At 46.9% G+C, this 18,702-nt stretch overlaps 1 protein-coding gene across 1 annotated transcript in view; it reads left to right on the plus strand.

Moving 5' to 3' along the window:
* LOC103286589 (stimulated by retinoic acid gene 6 protein-like) overlaps positions 1–18,702 on the plus strand; it is a 31,359-nt gene that overhangs the window by 10,180 nt on the left and 2,477 nt on the right. The window contains exons 4-15 of the mRNA XM_028145988.2: positions 2,141–2,271; positions 3,070–3,190; positions 4,891–4,936; positions 5,862–5,990; positions 8,699–8,769; positions 10,017–10,128; positions 12,646–12,799; positions 13,195–13,270; positions 15,611–15,692; positions 15,961–16,009; positions 16,462–16,579; positions 17,637–17,756. Of these exons, the coding sequence (XP_028001789.2) occupies positions 2,141–2,271; positions 3,070–3,190; positions 4,891–4,936; positions 5,862–5,990; positions 8,699–8,769; positions 10,017–10,128; positions 12,646–12,799; positions 13,195–13,270; positions 15,611–15,692; positions 15,961–16,009; positions 16,462–16,579; positions 17,637–17,756 (1,209 nt within the window). The remainder of the gene's footprint in view (positions 1–2,140; positions 2,272–3,069; positions 3,191–4,890; positions 4,937–5,861; positions 5,991–8,698; positions 8,770–10,016; positions 10,129–12,645; positions 12,800–13,194; positions 13,271–15,610; positions 15,693–15,960; positions 16,010–16,461; positions 16,580–17,636; positions 17,757–18,702) is intronic.

Consider the following 18,702-nt stretch of genomic DNA (forward strand, 5'->3'; position numbering starts at 1 on the left):
ACTTGGGCTCAGAGAGGTTAAGTGACTTGCCCAAGGCCACACAGCTAGCAAGGGACAAGAGCTTTAACCCAGGTCTGGTCGATATTTGCTCTAATTCCCCCAGTGTCGTAACCTAAGCAGGCTCAAGCATGTGGACATGCCGAGACCTTAGCTTTGGCCTCTGGGGAAGGGAGAGGAGACCAGGATGTCAGGACCGAGGCTAGAGAAGACCTGGGCTTCAGGGAGAGAGAAATCTAACTGCAATGTCCAAGGACCCTGTATGCCAGCACAGTAGCAAGTTCATTCTGGTTACCACCCATTGGAGCAATCAGCCCATCTCAGGATGCCAAGTCTAAGCCACATCGGTTGGGACACAGAGAAAGGACAAGGCTGGTGGGTAAAGAAGATCTTCAGACTCTGCCCTGAACATGGGGCATGTAGGGCCTGGTGCAGAACTCTTTAGGAAGTAGGTACTCTACATGGATCACGTTGAACAGTTTTGAATTTACTCCATGGCCATTTTTCCATCAAAACCTCTGATTTTCTGAGTAGTTTTGGCTCACCACCTTCCCTCATTAATCAGCCCTCCCGTGTGTGTGGCACTCCACAGTCATCAGGCAGTTCTTCATTAGCTGTCCAGTGTGTCTCCGCGATACAGCAGAGCAGGGGGTTCCAGCTCTGCTTTAAAGATAGGGAAACGGAGTCTCACAGAGCTCCCACGTACTACAGGTGAGATTGGTTCCGATCCAACTCAGTTCAACAAAGTGCGTGTCCACGAATGTGCAGTGAGCACCTAATCTTCTCAGGGTCCTGTGCTAGGTCTGCACCCCGGAGGCGTTTATGTTTTACGAAACAAGTGACAACCCAAAGGGAGGTGTGGGAGACACGGACATGAACTTACGACTGAGGGGACACTGGATGTGCCTGACTGGGAGTGGGTGGCCAGGGAGGCTTCATAGAAGAGGTGCTTCATGAGCTGATCCTTGAAGGTGAAGGTGAGAGTGGCAAATGGCTCAGGAAGGTGAGGTTGCTCTTCACACCACCCTGAGTTTTCATGTAGGCCTGCCTCAAGTGACACTCTGCTGGGAAAGCTTTTGCTCTTTTACCAATTGCAATTGCTTACTCTGATGTAGACTGTTCTCCTGTGATTAGGAGAAACGGATATCTAATAGCTTGTTTACATAAAATGAGAACAGGATTTTTTATGCCGTTACAGAGGTCTCATTGTGAGGCTGGACTCATGGGAACTGGGGCTCTTGCAATGGGCATCTCTGGGAGACAGATTCTCTCTATTTCTGCCTCTCTGTGGCACTGTGGCACTCTCAGCACCATTTTACCACTTTCCTCCATGCCACCTGGCAGGATCTCTGCATCCCTAAAACCTCAGCTTGCCTCTAGCATGATGCCAACAGAGTATTGACAGCTGATTGGCTCATGTCCTCAGGGCCACAAATCCGAAATTTAAGACCAGACATCTGATTGGCCCATCTAAAGTCAGGTGGTCACCCATAGTCCAATCAGCTGTGGCTAGTGTGATCACATGGAACTAGCACAGCCACTGATACCCAGACCTTCCAGGGACATTGGAAAGAAGAACTTTCATAGACCTTGGCTGGATGCATGGCAGCCTCTCCCACGCCTGCCTGGGACATACTCCTTGTTTTGGTCTCTTGAGTCATACTACCTGTGTTTCTCATAGATGAAACTCTTCCCATTTTACTTGTTGTCATGGCTACTGGTATCCTTGCTTGTGTCCTCCTAGACAAGGGAAAGAATTTTGTCTTCCTGAGATAAACCAAAGAACTTATATACTTACATGCATGGCCCATGGACATAGACAATAGTGTGGTGAAGGCGGGGTGGGGGGGCATGTTAGAGGCTGGGCGAAGGGGGTAGGAGGGGGAGAAATAGGAGACATCTGTAATAATACTGTCAACAATAAAAGAAATTTTTTAAAAAGAATTTTGTCTTCCTCACTTCAGTCCCCTGAATCCCTGCCTAGCCCCAGAAGTGGCGCAGAGGGCTTAAGAAAATGTCACTTGAAATGAATAGTTCACTCCCCAATAGTTCATCCTCAAGGTGGGATAGGGACTTTGGAGAGAAAATGTGGGATGTCTCAGAGCCACCTTCTGGCCTCAGGAACGGTTTCTCTTGTTCACAGACCTCTGGACTTCGTGGGCACCTTTAGTAACCGGTGGTCCTACGGAATTGCCTTCGGAGCCACAGCCAATAAGGTCATGTTCTTGTTCTCAGAAGGCTCCCAGCTCCCGCGGATCCCGCAGTGGGCCCGAGGTACCAGGACCGCCTCCTAACTGCTGGGACTTTAACCATGGAAATGCTTGCTCTCAGAGACAGCATGCAGGGGTTCTCTGGGGTCAGAGGGCAAGCTCTGCGAGCGAACTCGGTGTTCCTCCCAGCCTGTTACCTGTCCAACGTCAGTGCCTGGCCCACAGAGTCTCAAAGCTTGTGTGTGTGGGGCATTCCCCTAGTTAGAGGCAGAGGTTCTTTAGACAGAGTGGAGCAAAGGCCCAGAAAGGAAGTTCACCACCACCCACCCTAAACACCTCTCCTGAGCCATAGTCCTGGCTGCCTTCTTACTGTCCATAAGCCCTCAGAGACTTCCTCAAAGAGCAGATCTTCTCTGGCCATTGGTCTGGGGCCTCTTCATGCTCCATGCCTCATGCTCCCCCTGAAGTGGCAACTTTAATCTACAGGTTCAACCATCCCTAATATGACGACTTTCAAACCTCTCTGTCCAACCAGCTTTCTCTCGGTGATTCTTGTTTGTTTGTTTATGTGGTCTGTTTCCACCCACTATATTGTGACCTAATCAAGGGTAGGAAGCAAGTCTTCATCTCAACAGTTAGCCCAGGGCCTGGCATGGAAGAGGTACCAGGAGGGTCTGCTGCATGAATGAATGAAAGACATTCCTGCATTCCTCCTCATGCTAAGCTGGGGCTCGCCCACTCATCTCCTTGGGTCCTGAGGTCCATGACTGCAAGTCAGCACAAAGCCCGTAGCTTCCCTGGGACTCCCCCCTGAGTCTGTGAGAAGAGGCCCTCACAGCATCTCTGGCCCTGTCTTTCCCAGCCTTTGTGCTTCTGATTGGAGGCATCGAAGTCGGCCTGTCCCACTTCCCCTTCTTTGCCTGCCTCTCATCGGAGTTCCGGCTGGTCAGCTCCATCCTGGGCTTCCTCTACTCTCTGATCTGGTAAGACAGACTCTGCCTGCCTGCCCTCCCGCAATTCCTTAGGCCGTTGCTGAACACTGGACAAAGGGCTGGCGGTGACTTCAGAGCTCTCCTTGGGAGGGTACCTTTGCTCAGAACTTAGGCCCAGGGCAGGTGGAATGACTGGTCCACAGTCCCACTGTCAGGCCAGCGTTCTGTCTGCTTCGCAAGCGGCCATTCATGATGCACATATTCCCAGTACTCGGAGATGTAGAAAAATTCATTTCCATAAACTGCCGAGGGTCCCACTGGTGGCGGCAGGAGTCTCGTGTGGATGCTGTTTCCCTGTGCTGTGGCTTCCCTGGAGAAAGTGCACATGCCTCAGTCTCTCTCCTGTCTCTCCCCGCCCCCTCACCAGTCTCTGGCATGTGTGCAGGTCATGTAGAACGCCTGCATTCCTTCATCCTTCCTCTTACTCATTCAGCAAACTGGACAAGCCAGGGAACATACTGAAAAACAAGACAAGCCCCCGTGATCACGTGTTCTGGCCGCTTTGCCTACGTGTTTCTCTTCCCCGTGAGGATTATCTTCCCCCACCCGGCCCAGTGAGAGACATGTGCTCGTCCTTTGTGGACTGTCGCCTCCACAGTGGGAGCTTCCTGACCCTCTGTCAGCTCTGTGCCCTCAGCACCAGACCAGCGCAGACCTGGCCCCAGGGAGTGTTTGCTCTCTGAATAACCCCATGGGCAATTCCGTTCTCTAGTCCTGATAGGCTCATTTCCTTGTCCACAGCTCCTTTATGGGGCCTGCCTCCCTCTTAGCATTTTGAGGGCAGGGGTTCCAGGCCCAGTGTCTGAAGCATGCAGGGGGCTGACAAGTAACTGGCATGCCAATGGCTGCAATTCCAGAGTGTATAAGTGGCTTGCTTTTTAAAAAATTACAAGACAAGCCCTAGCTTGTTTGGCTCAGTAGATGGAGTGTCGGCCTACGGACTGAAAGGTCTCAGGTTCAATTCCAGTCAAGGGCACATGCCCAGGTTGCGGGCTCCATCCCCTGTGGGGGGCATGCAGGAGGCAGCCAATCAGTGATTCTCTCATCATTGATGTTTCTATCTCTCTCCCTCTCCTTTCCTCTCTGATATATATATATATATATATATATATATATATTTAAATTACAAGACAGGATATTCAGTGTTAAATGAGGAGTAGCATCTTAGCCTACGATAGAGTCTTTGACCAGGAGAGGACAGGGTGGCAGGAGTCACCCAGCAGCTTGGACACCATGGGAGTAAGACCCAAGCTTGAACATGACCAGGAATGTGTGTTCAGCAGGAGCAAAGCTTTGAGGCTCATTCCTCAGGGCGGTGTTTACAGGTAGACAGAGCCTCAGCCCCAGAGTCAGGAGACCTGGGTCTTGGTCCTGGCTCTGGTGTGACTCTGCACAAATCCCTTCCCATCTCTGGGCTTCAGTGTCCCCACCTGAGTGAAGGGGAAGGAGGGGAGGTCGCTCAGGGTCTTCCTGCTCTGCTGCTGTGGGTTCTGGGATTGTGTCCGAATTGAGGGCATTAAATGAATTTTGTTGCATGTTCTTAGGCACAGCAGGGTGCCTGATCTGGGTAGGGCATACACGGAGGCCTGGAACCCAGCCCTGTCAAGGAGGAAACTTCAGGCTGGGGGGTTCTGGGCTGTTGTCGCAGGGGCTATGCTGGAAGTACCCCAAGTCCTGCTTCCCTCCTGCAGGTTTGCTGTCACCATTCTTCACATCACACAGTGTCCCCATGGGCAGGTGAGTCCCCACTGAACTAGGGTATTCATTCCTATCATCATGGCCAACTTCCTGTGTGACTTTGAACAAGCTTCTGTCATTCTTTGGCCCTTCGATTTCTCCTGTGTACAAAAGGGAGTTGGAACCATTCATGATGCTTCCATTGTATAGTATCTTATGTTCATCAAGGTACTACTTCAGAGAGAGATTCTCTCAGTTAATGCCCACAGCAGCCCCTCAAGGTGGGGAAGCTCTCAACAAACCTGTTTTATAGGTGAGGAATCTGAGGTCCTGTTTTATAGGTGAGGAATCTGAGGTCCTGTTTTATAGGTGAGGAATCTGAGGTCCTGTTTTATAGGTGAGGAATCTGAGGTCCTGTTTTATTAGATGAGGAATCTGAGGGATATGGAGTAACTCTTAAGAAGCAGCAAATCTGGGCATTGAGACCAGAAATAGCTGAATCTGGGGTTCATTTCTTTACACTCCTTCATGTAGCCTCAGTTTCCCTGTCTATTAATGGGAGACTGATTCAACCTGTTCATCTGTTTAGCCCCATACCCCCAAAAAAGGAGCAAGACCTCTCCCTCTCCCTCTCCCTCTCCCTCTCCCTCTCCCTCTCCCTCTCCCTCTCCCTCTCCCTCTCCCTCTCCCTCTCCCTCTCCCTCTTCCTCTCATCTTATATTTTCCAAAAGGAGCATTTCACACCTCATCTGAACAAACGCCTTTGTATAAAGTAAAATGGGGGTGTTGGACTCATATCCAGGGCTACGGACTCCAAGTCCACTGCTCATTCCAATGATGTGGGGCTGGGGGAGCAGAAATCCAAGCTTTGAGAGTGGGCTTTGGTGGGAGCAGGCTGGGGCAGGCAGGTCCCTGTCCACAGCTTCACCAGGGGCCTGGCCCTGCCCCATCTAGATCCAGTGACCAGTGGTCTGCTTCGTTGCAGTTTTTGGGGAGGTATGAGACCGTCATGTTCTACTGGCCCTCGCTGCTGTGCCTGTCCTTCCTGCTGGGCCGATTCCTGTACATGTTCGTCAAGTCTCTGAGGGTCCACCTAGGCTGGGAGCTGCAGACGGTGAGTACTAAGTATAAGCACTGCACGCCTCCTGACAGGTTTGGTCTTCACAACAGTCCGTGCGGTAGGTACTATTATCACTCTCCCCATTCTGTAGCAGGCAACTCGGACCCAAAGAAGTACGTTGTGTTGCCCAGGATCACGTATCCAGTCTGTGGCAGAGCCAGAAAAGGAACCCAGACAGTTTGGTTGTCAAGGCTTTTTCTTAACCACTGTTGTTTTTCCAATTCCTTCAGGTATAAAGTTAGGATGTTTATTTGAGACCTTTCTTTTTGTTAGTGTAGACATTTACCACTATAAACTTCCCTCTTAGAACTGCTTTGGCTGCATCCCTTAAGTTGTGGTCTGTTATAGTTCCATTTTCATTTGTTTTTGAGATATTTTTTGATTTCCCTTTTTGATTTTTTTCTTTGGTCAGGAATGTATTGTTTAACTTGTACATATTTGTGAGTTTTCCAGTTTTCTTCCTGTTACTGATATCTAGCTGTATGTGATTGTGGTCACAAAAGATACTTGATACTTAAACTTGTTAAGGCTTGTTTTGTGGCCTAACCTGTGACCTATCCTGGAAGATGGGCCCTGTGCTCTTGAGAAGAATGTATCTTCTGCTGCTATTGGACAGAATGTTCTGTATATGTTTATTTGGTCTATTTGATCTATAGTGCTATTTAAGCAAGCTGTTTCCTTATTGATTTTCTTTCTGGATTATCTATCTATTGTTGAAAGTGGGGTGTTGAGGTTTCCTACTATTACTAGGTTGCTGTATATTTATCGCTTCAGTTTTATTAATAATTACTTTATATACTTAGGTGCCGTGATGTTGGGTGCATATATCTTTACAATTGTTATATTCTCTTGAGGAATTGACCCCTTTATCATTATATAATCATTATATAATGATTTTTTTGTCTCTTGTGACAGTTTTGACTTAAAGTCTGTTTCGTCTCATAAATATAGCCACCTCTGCTCTGTTTTGATTACCACTTGTATGAAATATCTTTTTCCAATCCCTTACTCTCAGCCCTTGTATGTCCTTAAAGCTAAAGTGAATCCCCTATAGGTAGCATATATTTGTGTGAGGTGGTGTTGTGGTTTTTTTTTAGTTCATTCAGCCACTCTACGTCTTTTGACTTGGAGAATTGAATCCATTTACATTTAGAGAAATTGGTAGGTAAGGACTTAAAATTGTCATTTTGTTAGTTTTCTGACTGTTTTGTAATTCTTCATTTCTTGCTTTTTTTGTGATGTGATGTGTGTGGGTCTTTTGTCGTGGTATGCTTTTATCATTTGTTTGTATAAAACAGGTTTTCCTTTGTGATTACTATACGGCTTATATAAAACATCTTACAATTATAACAGTTTATTTTAAGTTGATAACAACTTTAATTGCATAGAAAAGCTCTACACCTTTACTCTTTCCCTCATGGGAGAATTTGCAGGCCAAGATGAGGGTCTCTCTATGCACTGAGCTGCGCCACCTTGAGGATGGGTGACATTGGTGAAATGAAAATGTTCTTCTTACCTCCTCAATGCATCTCTTCTCAGAGTTTTTGCTTGACTGGAGTTCTGGAACCTCCCAGGTGCACTCATGGGCTTCTACAGAGTTACTCGCATTTGTGGGTATTTGTCAAAATAGGTGTATCAGAGTGGCCTGAGGGCTGGAACCCCCTATTCCTCCCTCTCATTGATGTCACTAACCAGTCAGAATTCTAACCAGATCCTTTGTACACTACCTAATATCTGCAATATTTAAGATTTCATCTCATAGCATGTAAAATTTACATATTCAACATATATAGCAGAATAGATACTGTGAAAAGCTAATTACATTTAGAGAAAAAAATTATTATTATTATTATTGTTATTATTATTATTGATTTCAGAGAGGAAGGGAGATCAAAACTTCAATGATGAGAGAGAATCATTGATTGGCTTCCTCCTGCAGGCACCCACTGGGATCAAGCCCCTAACCGGGGCATGTGCCCTGACTGGGAATCAAAGTGTGACTTCCTGGTTCATAGGTCGACTTTCAACCGCTGAGCCACACCGGACAGGCAGAGAAAACATTTTAAAACATATCAGTAAAGCCCTAACTGGTTTGGCTCAGTGGATAGAGCATCGGCCTGTGGACTGAAGGGTCCCAGGTTTGATTCCTGTCAAGGGCATGTACATTGGTTGCAGGCACATCCCCAGTGGGGAGTGTGCAGGAGGCAGGTGATCGATGTTTCTCTCATCGATGTTTCTAACTCTCTATCCCTCTCCCTTCCTCTCTGTAAAAAATCAATAAAATATAAAAAAAAATGAAACATATCAGTAAAGTTTTTTTATAAAATACTGCGGAATAAGAAATGAGTAAAAGAAACTCTATTTATAATAAGTAAAAACAATGGGATTTTAAACAGTGTTTTGAATTATGATGGGAAATCACCAAACCTCAAAGAGAAGAAAGACTTCCCAGAACAGTGACTGGTGCAGTTCGTAAGCAGAGGAGTCAAGGAAGCCAGGCCACTGGCACTTCATGAAAGCAAGTGCTTGGTAAACAGGAGATGGGATCCTGCTCTTCGCTTCATTAAGTAACAGGTGTCTGGGAATGGCTGAATCCAGAAGGTACCCAAATTCCTACCCTCTGTGGTGATAGCCCCTCAGAGAGGCCAGCGCTCTGACAGGAATTTGCGAGCCAAAGCATATCCCTCTCTCTTTTCTCACAGGAAGAGAAGCCTTTTCTGGAAATTCATCAGGCAGAGCACGTCAAGCAGCTCCTGCGGAAGCCCCCGCTGCAGTAAGCCACGGTTTGATTCATTCACAGTGGTGTTCCCACCAACAGTGGGGGGCAGTTGGGGGTGAGCAGGCTGGCAAGCCGGGGGGGAAGTTGGGGGTGAGCAGGCAAGCATGCAAAGTGGTTAGGGGTAATCAGGCAGGCAGGCAGGTGAGTGATTAGGAGCCAGTGGTCCCAGATTGCTAGAGGGATGTTCTGACTGCTGGTTTAGGCCCGATCTGGGATTGGGCCTAAACCAGCAGGTAGACATCTCCCGAGGGGTCCCAGATTGGAGAGGGTGCAGGCCGGGCTGAGGGACAACCCCCACCCCCCCCGCACGAATTTCATGCACCAGGCCACTGGTCCTATATAATAAAAGGCTAATATGCAAATCAACCAAACAGCAGAACGACCAGTCACTATGGTATGCACTGACCACCAGGGGGTAGATGTCCATTGCAGGAGCTGCCCCCTGGTGGTCAGTGTGCTCATTTCTCATATAAAAGAATTCTGGCCCTAGCCAGTTTGGCTCAGTGGATAGAGTGTTGGCCTGCAGACTGAAGGGTCCCAGGTTCAATTCCAGTCAAGGGCACATGCCGGGATTGGGGCTCAATCCCTAGTAGGGGGCATGCAGTATGCAGCCAATCAGTGATTGTCTCTCATCATTGATGTTTCTATCTCTCTCTCCCTCTCTATTCCTCTCTGAAATCAATTAAAAATATATATATATTTAAAAGAATTCTGGAGGCTACAGTCCGTATTGACCCTGGACTGCTCACCATGACACCAAGATCATCTGTCTTTCTGCTTCAGTATTTTAGTGATTTTCATCATGAAGGCTGTCCACGGTCCAGGATAGATTCCAGGGCTCTAGTCTGGATCAGCTACTATGTCAGCATTTCAGATGGCAGGCAGGAGAAAAGAAGGAAGGGCTTTGGGGCCCCTTCTGCAGTGTTGATTCTATCTAACCACCCTCCCCAAAGTCCCACACTACCCCTCTGGTCACTAATTGCCCTGTACTTAGTCTTGGCCACTCTTATAGGTAAGAGAGGTCAGAAACTCTAGCCTTTCAGTTTGGTGAGTTGCTGCACCAGACAGAACCCAGTCTCTGTTCTTAAGAATAAGGGGAGAATAGGAACGATAGAATCTACCAGTGTTTTTGCTCTTCACTGATATCTAAGATGAAGAGGGGTAATGAGATTATTTTTAGAAGAATTAGGCATTTGTTTACCAACACAACCTGTATTTTCTTGGTGTTTACTCATTAACAGAGAGAAAAAAAAGTCTTGGTTTCAGAGCAGGATATACGAGTGGGACCCCTGCTTTCAGTTCCCAAGCAGAATGATCGGAACCACTGTGTTGGCTTCCATCTGCCTGTATCTCGTAAGTAGATCCGAGCAAATTCTTTTCTACTTTGTAAATGGGGCGGGGCTGGGAGAGGAGTTGTTCTTAAAAAGCTGGCTCAAAATTTCATCTCTGTAGATTAAACAATTTTGACTCCAAGGACACTTTTACCCATGTGGTGAATATTACTAATAAATATAATCAGATTATTTATGGAGACTTCAATTGCCAATTCCACATGTAAAGAGCTTGCAGAATGCCATCCCATCCTAACAACAAATGAAAATCTAAACAAACTGAAAAAATAAAACCAACAACTCTTCTTAGATCCATAGGAGAAGTGGGATTATGGGGCAAGTCATTGCCCCTAAGTTGAAGAGACAGACAGGTACATATAGTGAATCACAACAGAATGGAGCAGAAACCCCATGGGAATCAGTGCCGAGGTAGGAAAATCTGAACTGTAATTGACACCAACAATCAATTGGAATTTTGGACATTCATCAACTACTTAATCAACAATAGTAGAATACACATTTTTCTCAAGACTACATGGAAAATTCACCAAGATAGACCACATTTTGGACCATAAAACACATCTTAACAAATGTAAAAGAATATAAATTACACAATGTCTGCTTTCAGACCACAGTGGAATTAAACTAGAAATAAATAACAGAAAGATAACTGGAAAATCCCAAAAGAGTGGAAATTAAACAACATATTTCCAAGTAACTATGGATCAAAGAAAAAAATATCTCAAGAGAAGTTAAAAATAAACTAAAAAATGTAATGAACTAAGTGAAAACACACAACAAAATTTGTGACGGGCGGGGGGGGGGGCAGCAAAAGCAGTGCTTAGCGGAAAATTTATAACATTGAATGTATATATTATAGATGAACAAAGATCTATATTAATCTCTAAGCTCCTACCTGAGGAATCTAAAAAGGAAGAACAAATTAAATACAAAATATGCTGAATAGATATAATAAAAATTAAAGCAGAAACCTGTGAAATTGAAAATAATAAATTAATAAAGAAAATCAGTGAAATCAAAAGCTAGGTCTTTGAGACAATAAAATCAATAAGCCTCTAGCCAAACACAAAAACGGAGAGAGGACACGTTAGAAACGGAAGAGGGAACATCATTACAGATTTCATGGGCATTAAAAGAATAATAAAGGAATAGTATGAACAATTCTTTGCCCCCAAATTTGATAACCCAAGTGAAATGGACTAATTCCTTGAAAGATACAATCTGCCGCAATTTACACAAGGAGTAGTGGATGATCTGAATAGGCCTAAAGCTATTAAAAGACATTGAGTTGAGTCAGTGAGTAATGATCTTTAAAACAGAAAGCACCAGACCCAGATGGGCTCACTGGTGAGTTCTATGAGACATTTATGTCAGCAGAGCTAAGGAAAATAGCTTCACTGAGGTCTTTTATGCTACACTTGCTACTTAGCCAATAAAAATTATGTCATTTAAGTAGAAAATAATTGACAAATAATCTCAGTGAATTAAAAATAAAAGTGGATAAACTTGATGTACTATATTTTTTTTAAAGGGTCAAAAATTGAAATGTCTTATTTCATTTTGCTATTATTTAACTTTGCTTTCTCAACAAAAAATTTTAAATGTCATAATACAGACTTCAATACTATACTGTATACATACACACACACACACACACACACACACACACACACACACTTTTTTTGTTGTTAATTCTCACCTGAGGATATTTTTTCCCATTTATTTATTTATTTTTTTAGAGAGAGTGGAAGGGAGTGGGAGAGAAAGAAATATCAGTGTAGAGAGACACATTGATTGGTTGACTCCCACCTGTACTCCCACTGGGACCAGGGATTAAACCTGCAATCCAGCTATATGCTCTTGACCAGGAATTGAACCCTTTGGTCCACGGTCCAACACTCTAATGACGAACCAAACTGGTTAGGGCTCAATACATTTTTTATTAAGCACAGAATCAAAACATTTCATGTGGTCAAAGTTATTCAAGGTAAACTGGGTCAAAAGCAGGGTCAAAGTGGAGTGATAAAAAATGGCAAGGCCAATTTGATGGGAGCAGGATGGCATGATGAGGGAGCAGGGTGGTATGATGACAGGGTGATGGGGGTGAGCAAGCATGGCATGTGTATAGGAAACAGTACCTTCTTCACTTTAGTTATCTCTAAGATGCAAGAAGGGGAGCAATGAGATATGACTGGAATTGTCCCCAAGGTCACCCCTTATTCCACATTAGGCATTTATCTCGCTCTGGTTTAATTCAAGTTTGAAGAGTTCTTTGAGCCCTGTGGGACCTTGTCTCGTACGTTGAAGGGTGAAGAACAGAGTTTGCGGTGTCTCCCGTCTACAAGGAAGCCACAATCCCATTCATCTCAGTAGAGCCAGTGTCCAGAGTGTATTTCAGATGAGTGTTGAACTTCCAAGAGTTTTGACCTCAAAACCAAAGAGAGACCCATAGTTATTCACATACTGGGCAGAAGCTGGGGTAGAGTGAGACCTTAAAGCATTTTCTCTGTGTCTCCAGTTCATTGTCATTGAGTTCTGCGTGTTCATGTATGTGAGGGATGCGCTGGATGTGTTTGAAGGCGAGTTAGAGAGCTACATTGCCTCCGTGAACCAGACCGGGTCCCTGACCCCAGTCATCCTGCAGGTGAAGGAGCTGATGAACATCGCCAAAGGTAAAACCAACCTTGCACACGGTTGCCATTTAACTGGAGGTGGGTCACCCTCTCCCCTCATCATCCCCCAAAAGTGACATTTAGAAGTTTTACAAGGATGGAAGCTACCTAAAATGTATATATGCCATAATTTTCTCTTCCCATTATTCATGGTATTACAAATATTAATACCAGAGGAGAGGATTGTGCAGGAAATAAAGTATTTCAAGGGTATGTGTGGCTAAAAATGAAACAGAAATATATAAGCACAACTGTATGTACACAAGAAGTGTGTTAAAGGAAGTATAATATATTTTAATATATTTTACCCAGACCGTTCTGATGTGAGTTTCTGCATTTTGAAAATACGGTTTCTCGTTCATCTTTGGAGGCCTCTCCTATCCTTTCTGTTTCAGGAGTCTGGGTGGTTACCATTTTGCCTGCCTCCCTCACGTGTGTGAGCTATCTATTCCACATTTTGGCTTGTTACAGGTAAGAGGGCTCAGGGTGTCGTTTGCGTGTCTCTGGCCAGGAAAGCATCTGATAGAATTTTCTAAGGATTCCCAAGCAGTGCCAGCAGTGACCGGAGTGGAACCAGGAGTGTGTGCAAGGTCCAGGGACAACCACATCGATTGTTAGTAAACACACAAACCAAAGCTATTAACTTGAGCTACTATGATTTGGACCAGGGGTCCTCAAACTTTTTAAACAGGGGGCCAGTTCACTGTCCCTCAGACTGTTGGAGGGCCGGACTATAGTTTTAAAAAAACTATGAACAAATTCCTATGCACACTGCACATATCTTATTTTGAAATAAAAAAACAAAATGGCAAAAACACCCGCATGTGGCCCGCGGGCCGTAGTTTGAGGACACCTGATTTGGACATTGTGCTAGAATCTTCCTTTTCACCACAGCCCTGAGGGGTGCTTTCATCTCCATGTTTATAGCCGAGAAAGCTGAGACTCAACAAAATATCTTACCGAAGCAAGCAGTGGCTGATCCTGTCTTCCGACCCCAGACCTTGATATTTCGTGTACACTTTGGCCACTCCCTTGGGTGTCAGACCTGTCCTGCTCTCCAGGACTCATCGTGCTGGGCTATCAGCAGATGAATGTGGCTCAAGAAGACATCAGGGGAAATTGGGTCAAGGGGACCAGGGGCCTCAATCTCAAGGACCGCCGTCAGTGCAGGAGGAGGGGATGGCCTTCAGTACTAGCTAGCACTTGCATGCAGATAGCAGTTGAATGCAGATAGCTCTGGCCTTTCTGTTTCTCTGCCTTTGTCTTTGCCTCTCTCTGTCTCTCTTTCTGTCTCAGTCTCTAACTCATGCTCACTGACTCACAGGAAGCTCAGGGCCAATCTCCCTGACCCCTCCCCGCCACACACATACCCCCAGAATATTCTGCCTTTGCATCCTCACCATCTGGCTGCCCACAGGGTGAGTCTCTTGCCAACGGCATCTAAAAGAAAGACTCTCGAGGCACGCAGAGGCCACAGCTTCACTTTCTTCTCCCTGGACCCTGTGGGGCGGACTGGACACTGATACTGTCCTCTGCCCTGTCTGATGAAGGGACATGTCTGTTCCTTTCGTGCTTAGTCTTCAAGTGGTTGGCAGATTTTCACTGAGGCATTTGGTTATGACCAGGGACAACCGCTGTGCAGAGCAGGCTGCATGGACAGGAGCAGAGGGCAACTGAGGGCACAGGGAAGAGAAGTCTGTGTGCTGGGAAGGCCTCATTCCTGCCCCGGCTGGCTCCCCCTCCCATACCTGTCCCCCAGGAGTGCTGATCCCTGCCCTGCTTCCATCGTAGATGATGGAGCAGAGGAAATAATGGACAGGAAAGCACCCTACAACCTGGGAAGCATTGTGCCAGTATTTTTATTTTTCTTAGAATTATTCCAACTTACAAGCTATTGTTTATAAGTTACAAAAAAAAATATTCAGTGTAAAGTAACTCTTCCATTCAGACCTCAATTTGTTGCCCCTGAGCTAAACATGGTTTGTATTCCTGGTTGCACACTCTGCTCCCGTGCTGCCAGACAGAAACACAGTGGAAGCCACAGGTGCCATTTTTAATTTTCTAGTAGACACTATTAAGAAAGCAAAAAGGAAGGTGCAAATGATATAACGAAGTGCTTACCCTAACATAACCCAAACACCATCACTTTCTCATGTAATACATATACAAACTATTAATGAGATGTTTACACTCTGTTTCATACCAAAGTTTTCCCAATTCAGTGGTCACGAAATGACAAAACCACCTGGAAAATGCTGGAGATAGAATGTTAGGAAAAAAAGCAGGACCCAGATGTGAATTTGGACCGTGAACTTGACTCTGCCAACCTAATCTTTATGCAAAGGTCCCGGCCCGAGACTAGCATCTGGGAAAAACATGCGGTGATTTCTTGGGGTGCTGGGATTGTGAGGGGTGGTGGCCCCCTTTTCATTTCCCTTTATGTTGTTATAAGGTGGGAGTATCATTACAAATAGCTTCCTGTTTTTATCTGGTTTAAAGTATTATTACATAAATGATTTATAGTCACTGAAGAAAAAATACAAAAAAATAGAGCAAAATGAAGAAAATAAAGCCACATACATAGTTGCAAATATCGTCATGAAGACTAGGTAACTGCATATTATTTTAATAAAATGTATTGAACTTAAGATTGTTAAGGCTAATCAGAACCATCGCATGAACTATGGTCAATGGTAGGGGCTCAGCTGCCCGCCATCTCCCTCCACAGGCCCTTCTGTTTGTGCCTGTTGAGCTCTACATGCCTGAGGAGTTGTGGTTATGAACATTACTAATTTCCCGCCTTTTCTCTAGAAAGCACGTGAAGAGGTTGTGGGCAGGAAATAAACACTTCCTCCCTCTGAAGTTCCATAACCCTTCCTCCTCAGGGAGTGTGGTGAGTCTGCGGAGACCTGTCTCCTGCACCTCGGACGGGGCAGCGTGGTGTGGGGGAGCCCTGGGTGGCAGTCAGAGACCTCAGTTCTAGGAGGCTCTGCTGCTGGGTGATGGGACAGTGGTTCTCATCATGTGGTCCCTCAGCTGTGAAATGAGGACAGTCAAATGTCTCGGTTGGGTTGGTGGATGAATCTCCAATGAGACAGGGATGTGTCCGAGGTGATCAAGGTTTTCTCCCCGATGGGACCCGTTTTCTTTTTAAATCCCAGGCGGCCATTGCAAGGTACTCTGGCTGGCAAATAGCCTACATTTTGTGGGGTAAGTGCCATCATGTGACCCATTCAATTCAACACACATTACCTGGGCACCTGCGGAGCCTGGGGGGTGGGTAGGGAGGAGAGAGGTGAGGTAGACGCAGCCCAAGCTCCTGCCTTTGAGGGACTTTCAGGAAGGAGGGAGAATCTCACAGCCATATAGATCACCATCCCCACCTGTCCTGAGCCCACAGGGTGTGTATGCCAAAGGCGGGGGTGATCCGGAGGAGGAAGTGACTCCACACCCTGGGCAGGGCTTGAGTGCATCCCAGTGGAGTTGACATTTGAACCACACCTGGCAGGGTGAGCAGAAGGTCAACAGGAAGAAGAAGAAACAGCACAAACAAACGTGCCAGGACCTTTGGTGGCAGGAGGATGGGTCAGGGCTGCAGACAGGGGCACAGGTAACTGGGTCACGAAGGGCCTTGAGTGACCACCGGCTCCCTCGGCCCACAGGCTACCTCATTATCCACGTGGTGCAGAGCCTGTGTGGCATGGTGATCATGTACAGCCTGGTGTTGCCCATCATCCACCACCAGGGCCTGGAGATGCTCCAAGGACTGGGCATCGGGATGTAAGTGCGCGGTGGGCTTCCTGGCATTGCTCAGGCCTGGGAGCTGGTGGGCCCTCGCAGCTGCTGTTCAAAATGCCCCTCTCCTGCTACGCTCCCACCACTCCCTGGTCTTAGGTCTGATCAAAGCATGGGCCAAAAGAGCAACACATCGCAACAGGAACCTTACAATTTACAAAATACTGCCACTCTGGTTGTTCAACGGGGTCCGTCCCGTGGTGTCTGTGGCAGATACGCATATGTCCATCCTATAGCTGGGAAGCTTCAGAGGTGAGGAGGTGGCGTGAGAGACAGGACGGTGTCGTGGAAGGAGAGAGGGAATCTGTGCTTGGGTCTTAAATCAGCTAGATGGCTTGGGTAAGTGGCCTCTCTGAGCCTCAGTTTCCCCAATGGAAGATAAAAGTGAGTGCTGACATTGAGAATTCACTATGTGCTTTTTCTCCTAAGAACTCTTTTGAGGTTGGGACTTACTTAGCTCCCTCTTTTTCAGATGAGGAAACAGAGGCACAGAGATGTGAAGCAACTTGCCCACTGACAGGGAAGAGGCAAGACTGGGAGCCTGGCAATCTAAAACCAGAGCCTCATTTAGCCCCTGCCTCACACTGCCGCTCTGGGGGTGCAAACACAGGCTGTGTGGTGCTCCCTGGAGATCCCCCGCTCCGAGCTCCTTGCTTCCATCCTCACCTAGAGACGCCCATGAGTCTGGGTCAGAGCCTGCCCTGTCCACTCTCGCATGGCCTTCATGAGCCCCATTCCTTTCCTTGATTCCCATGCTGTTAACCCACTCATGCCAGTCGCCATGCCTGGGTCCTGAAGGTCTGGTCTAGAGCTAGAACTCTGACCGTGTGGCTTTGGGAAAGTTATCGCCCCTTTGGGAGCCTCAGTTTTCTCACTGCAGAATGGACATGGAATGCTCTGTAGGCATACTGCACAGAGCTCATTGCCACTGTTGGTCTGGCGGGCTGGCAGCATCTCACTGGGCACTTATTGCTGGGCATTTGAGAAGGGCTGGAGAAGCGTGGACAAGGCCACCTCAGGATGGTCTCGCCCTGTGTTTCAGCCTCACCCTATCCATCGTCCTGGGTCTCATGATCCTGCAGGTATGGATCGCTGGCAGCTTCTTCCTGCAACCCAAGATGGGCACCGCTGACAAGCAGAAGCCCTTGGCTCTCAACAACAGGTGAGGGCAGAGAAGGGAATGCTGATGATAGGGCTTTGGTCTCAGCAATCTCTTATTCCCTCCTCTTCACCGGTGGCAGGTTTGTGGGCAAACTCTACACTCGCTTGTAGAGGGAGGAGCTGTGGTTGAGGAGCGGACTCTGGAGCCAGACTCTCTGGTTCCAAATCTTGGCTCCACCCCTTATGAGCTATGTGACCTTGCGTGACCTTGTTAAACATCCATGAATGTCAATAATTGTGCATTTGTGTTCTGAGGATGAAAGGTGTTCAAATGTGAACTAGAACAATAGTGCTGGCCAGTGGTAATCCTTTCTCATTTACTTCTTCAAAGCCATTCACGATGAAGGAAATAGCATGGGCACTGAGCACAAAGAGAGAGCCCCAGCGAGAAGCCCCAGTGAGACCAGCCTGTGAAGAAGCTCAGGGTCCACTGGGACAGTAGACTGACTCCAGACAGAGGGCGTGAAGGATCACAAGAGAAACAGGAGTAATGAGGAGAGGCAGGGTGGTGGAGGAGAGGCAGGAATGCACTGTAGGGGGGACGTTTGAGCTGAGGTCAATAGGATGGTGGGATGCCTGCAGGTAGAGCTGAGGAGAGGGCATGGCTGGCATCGCCCACTGCACAAGGAAGGCCGGAAGCCATGAAAGGGCAGGATGTGTCAGGAGAACAGTAAGAATCAAATGTGATGGCCACGCAGTGGCCCTGGGTGGTGAGGGGAGGGAGGGGGCACAATGTGCCAATGCCAGAAAGGCCCGTTTCGAGGACGGCCCAGAAATTCAATATGCAGAGTTTGCACTTTTCCCACAGGCAGCAGGAAACCCCATGATCAAGTGGTCATTTGGGAAATGTTATCTGGAGAACTCGGAGCAGTCCCAGCTGGGGGCAGGTCGCTGTTGCAACAGACAGTGTGAAAGCCACAGCCTCTGTGTAACCACACAACCCGCTG

Source organism: Eptesicus fuscus, chromosome 15 (assembly GCF_027574615.1).
Source record: "Eptesicus fuscus isolate TK198812 chromosome 15, DD_ASM_mEF_20220401, whole genome shotgun sequence".
Taxonomy (NCBI): Eukaryota; Metazoa; Chordata; class Mammalia; order Chiroptera; family Vespertilionidae; genus Eptesicus; species Eptesicus fuscus.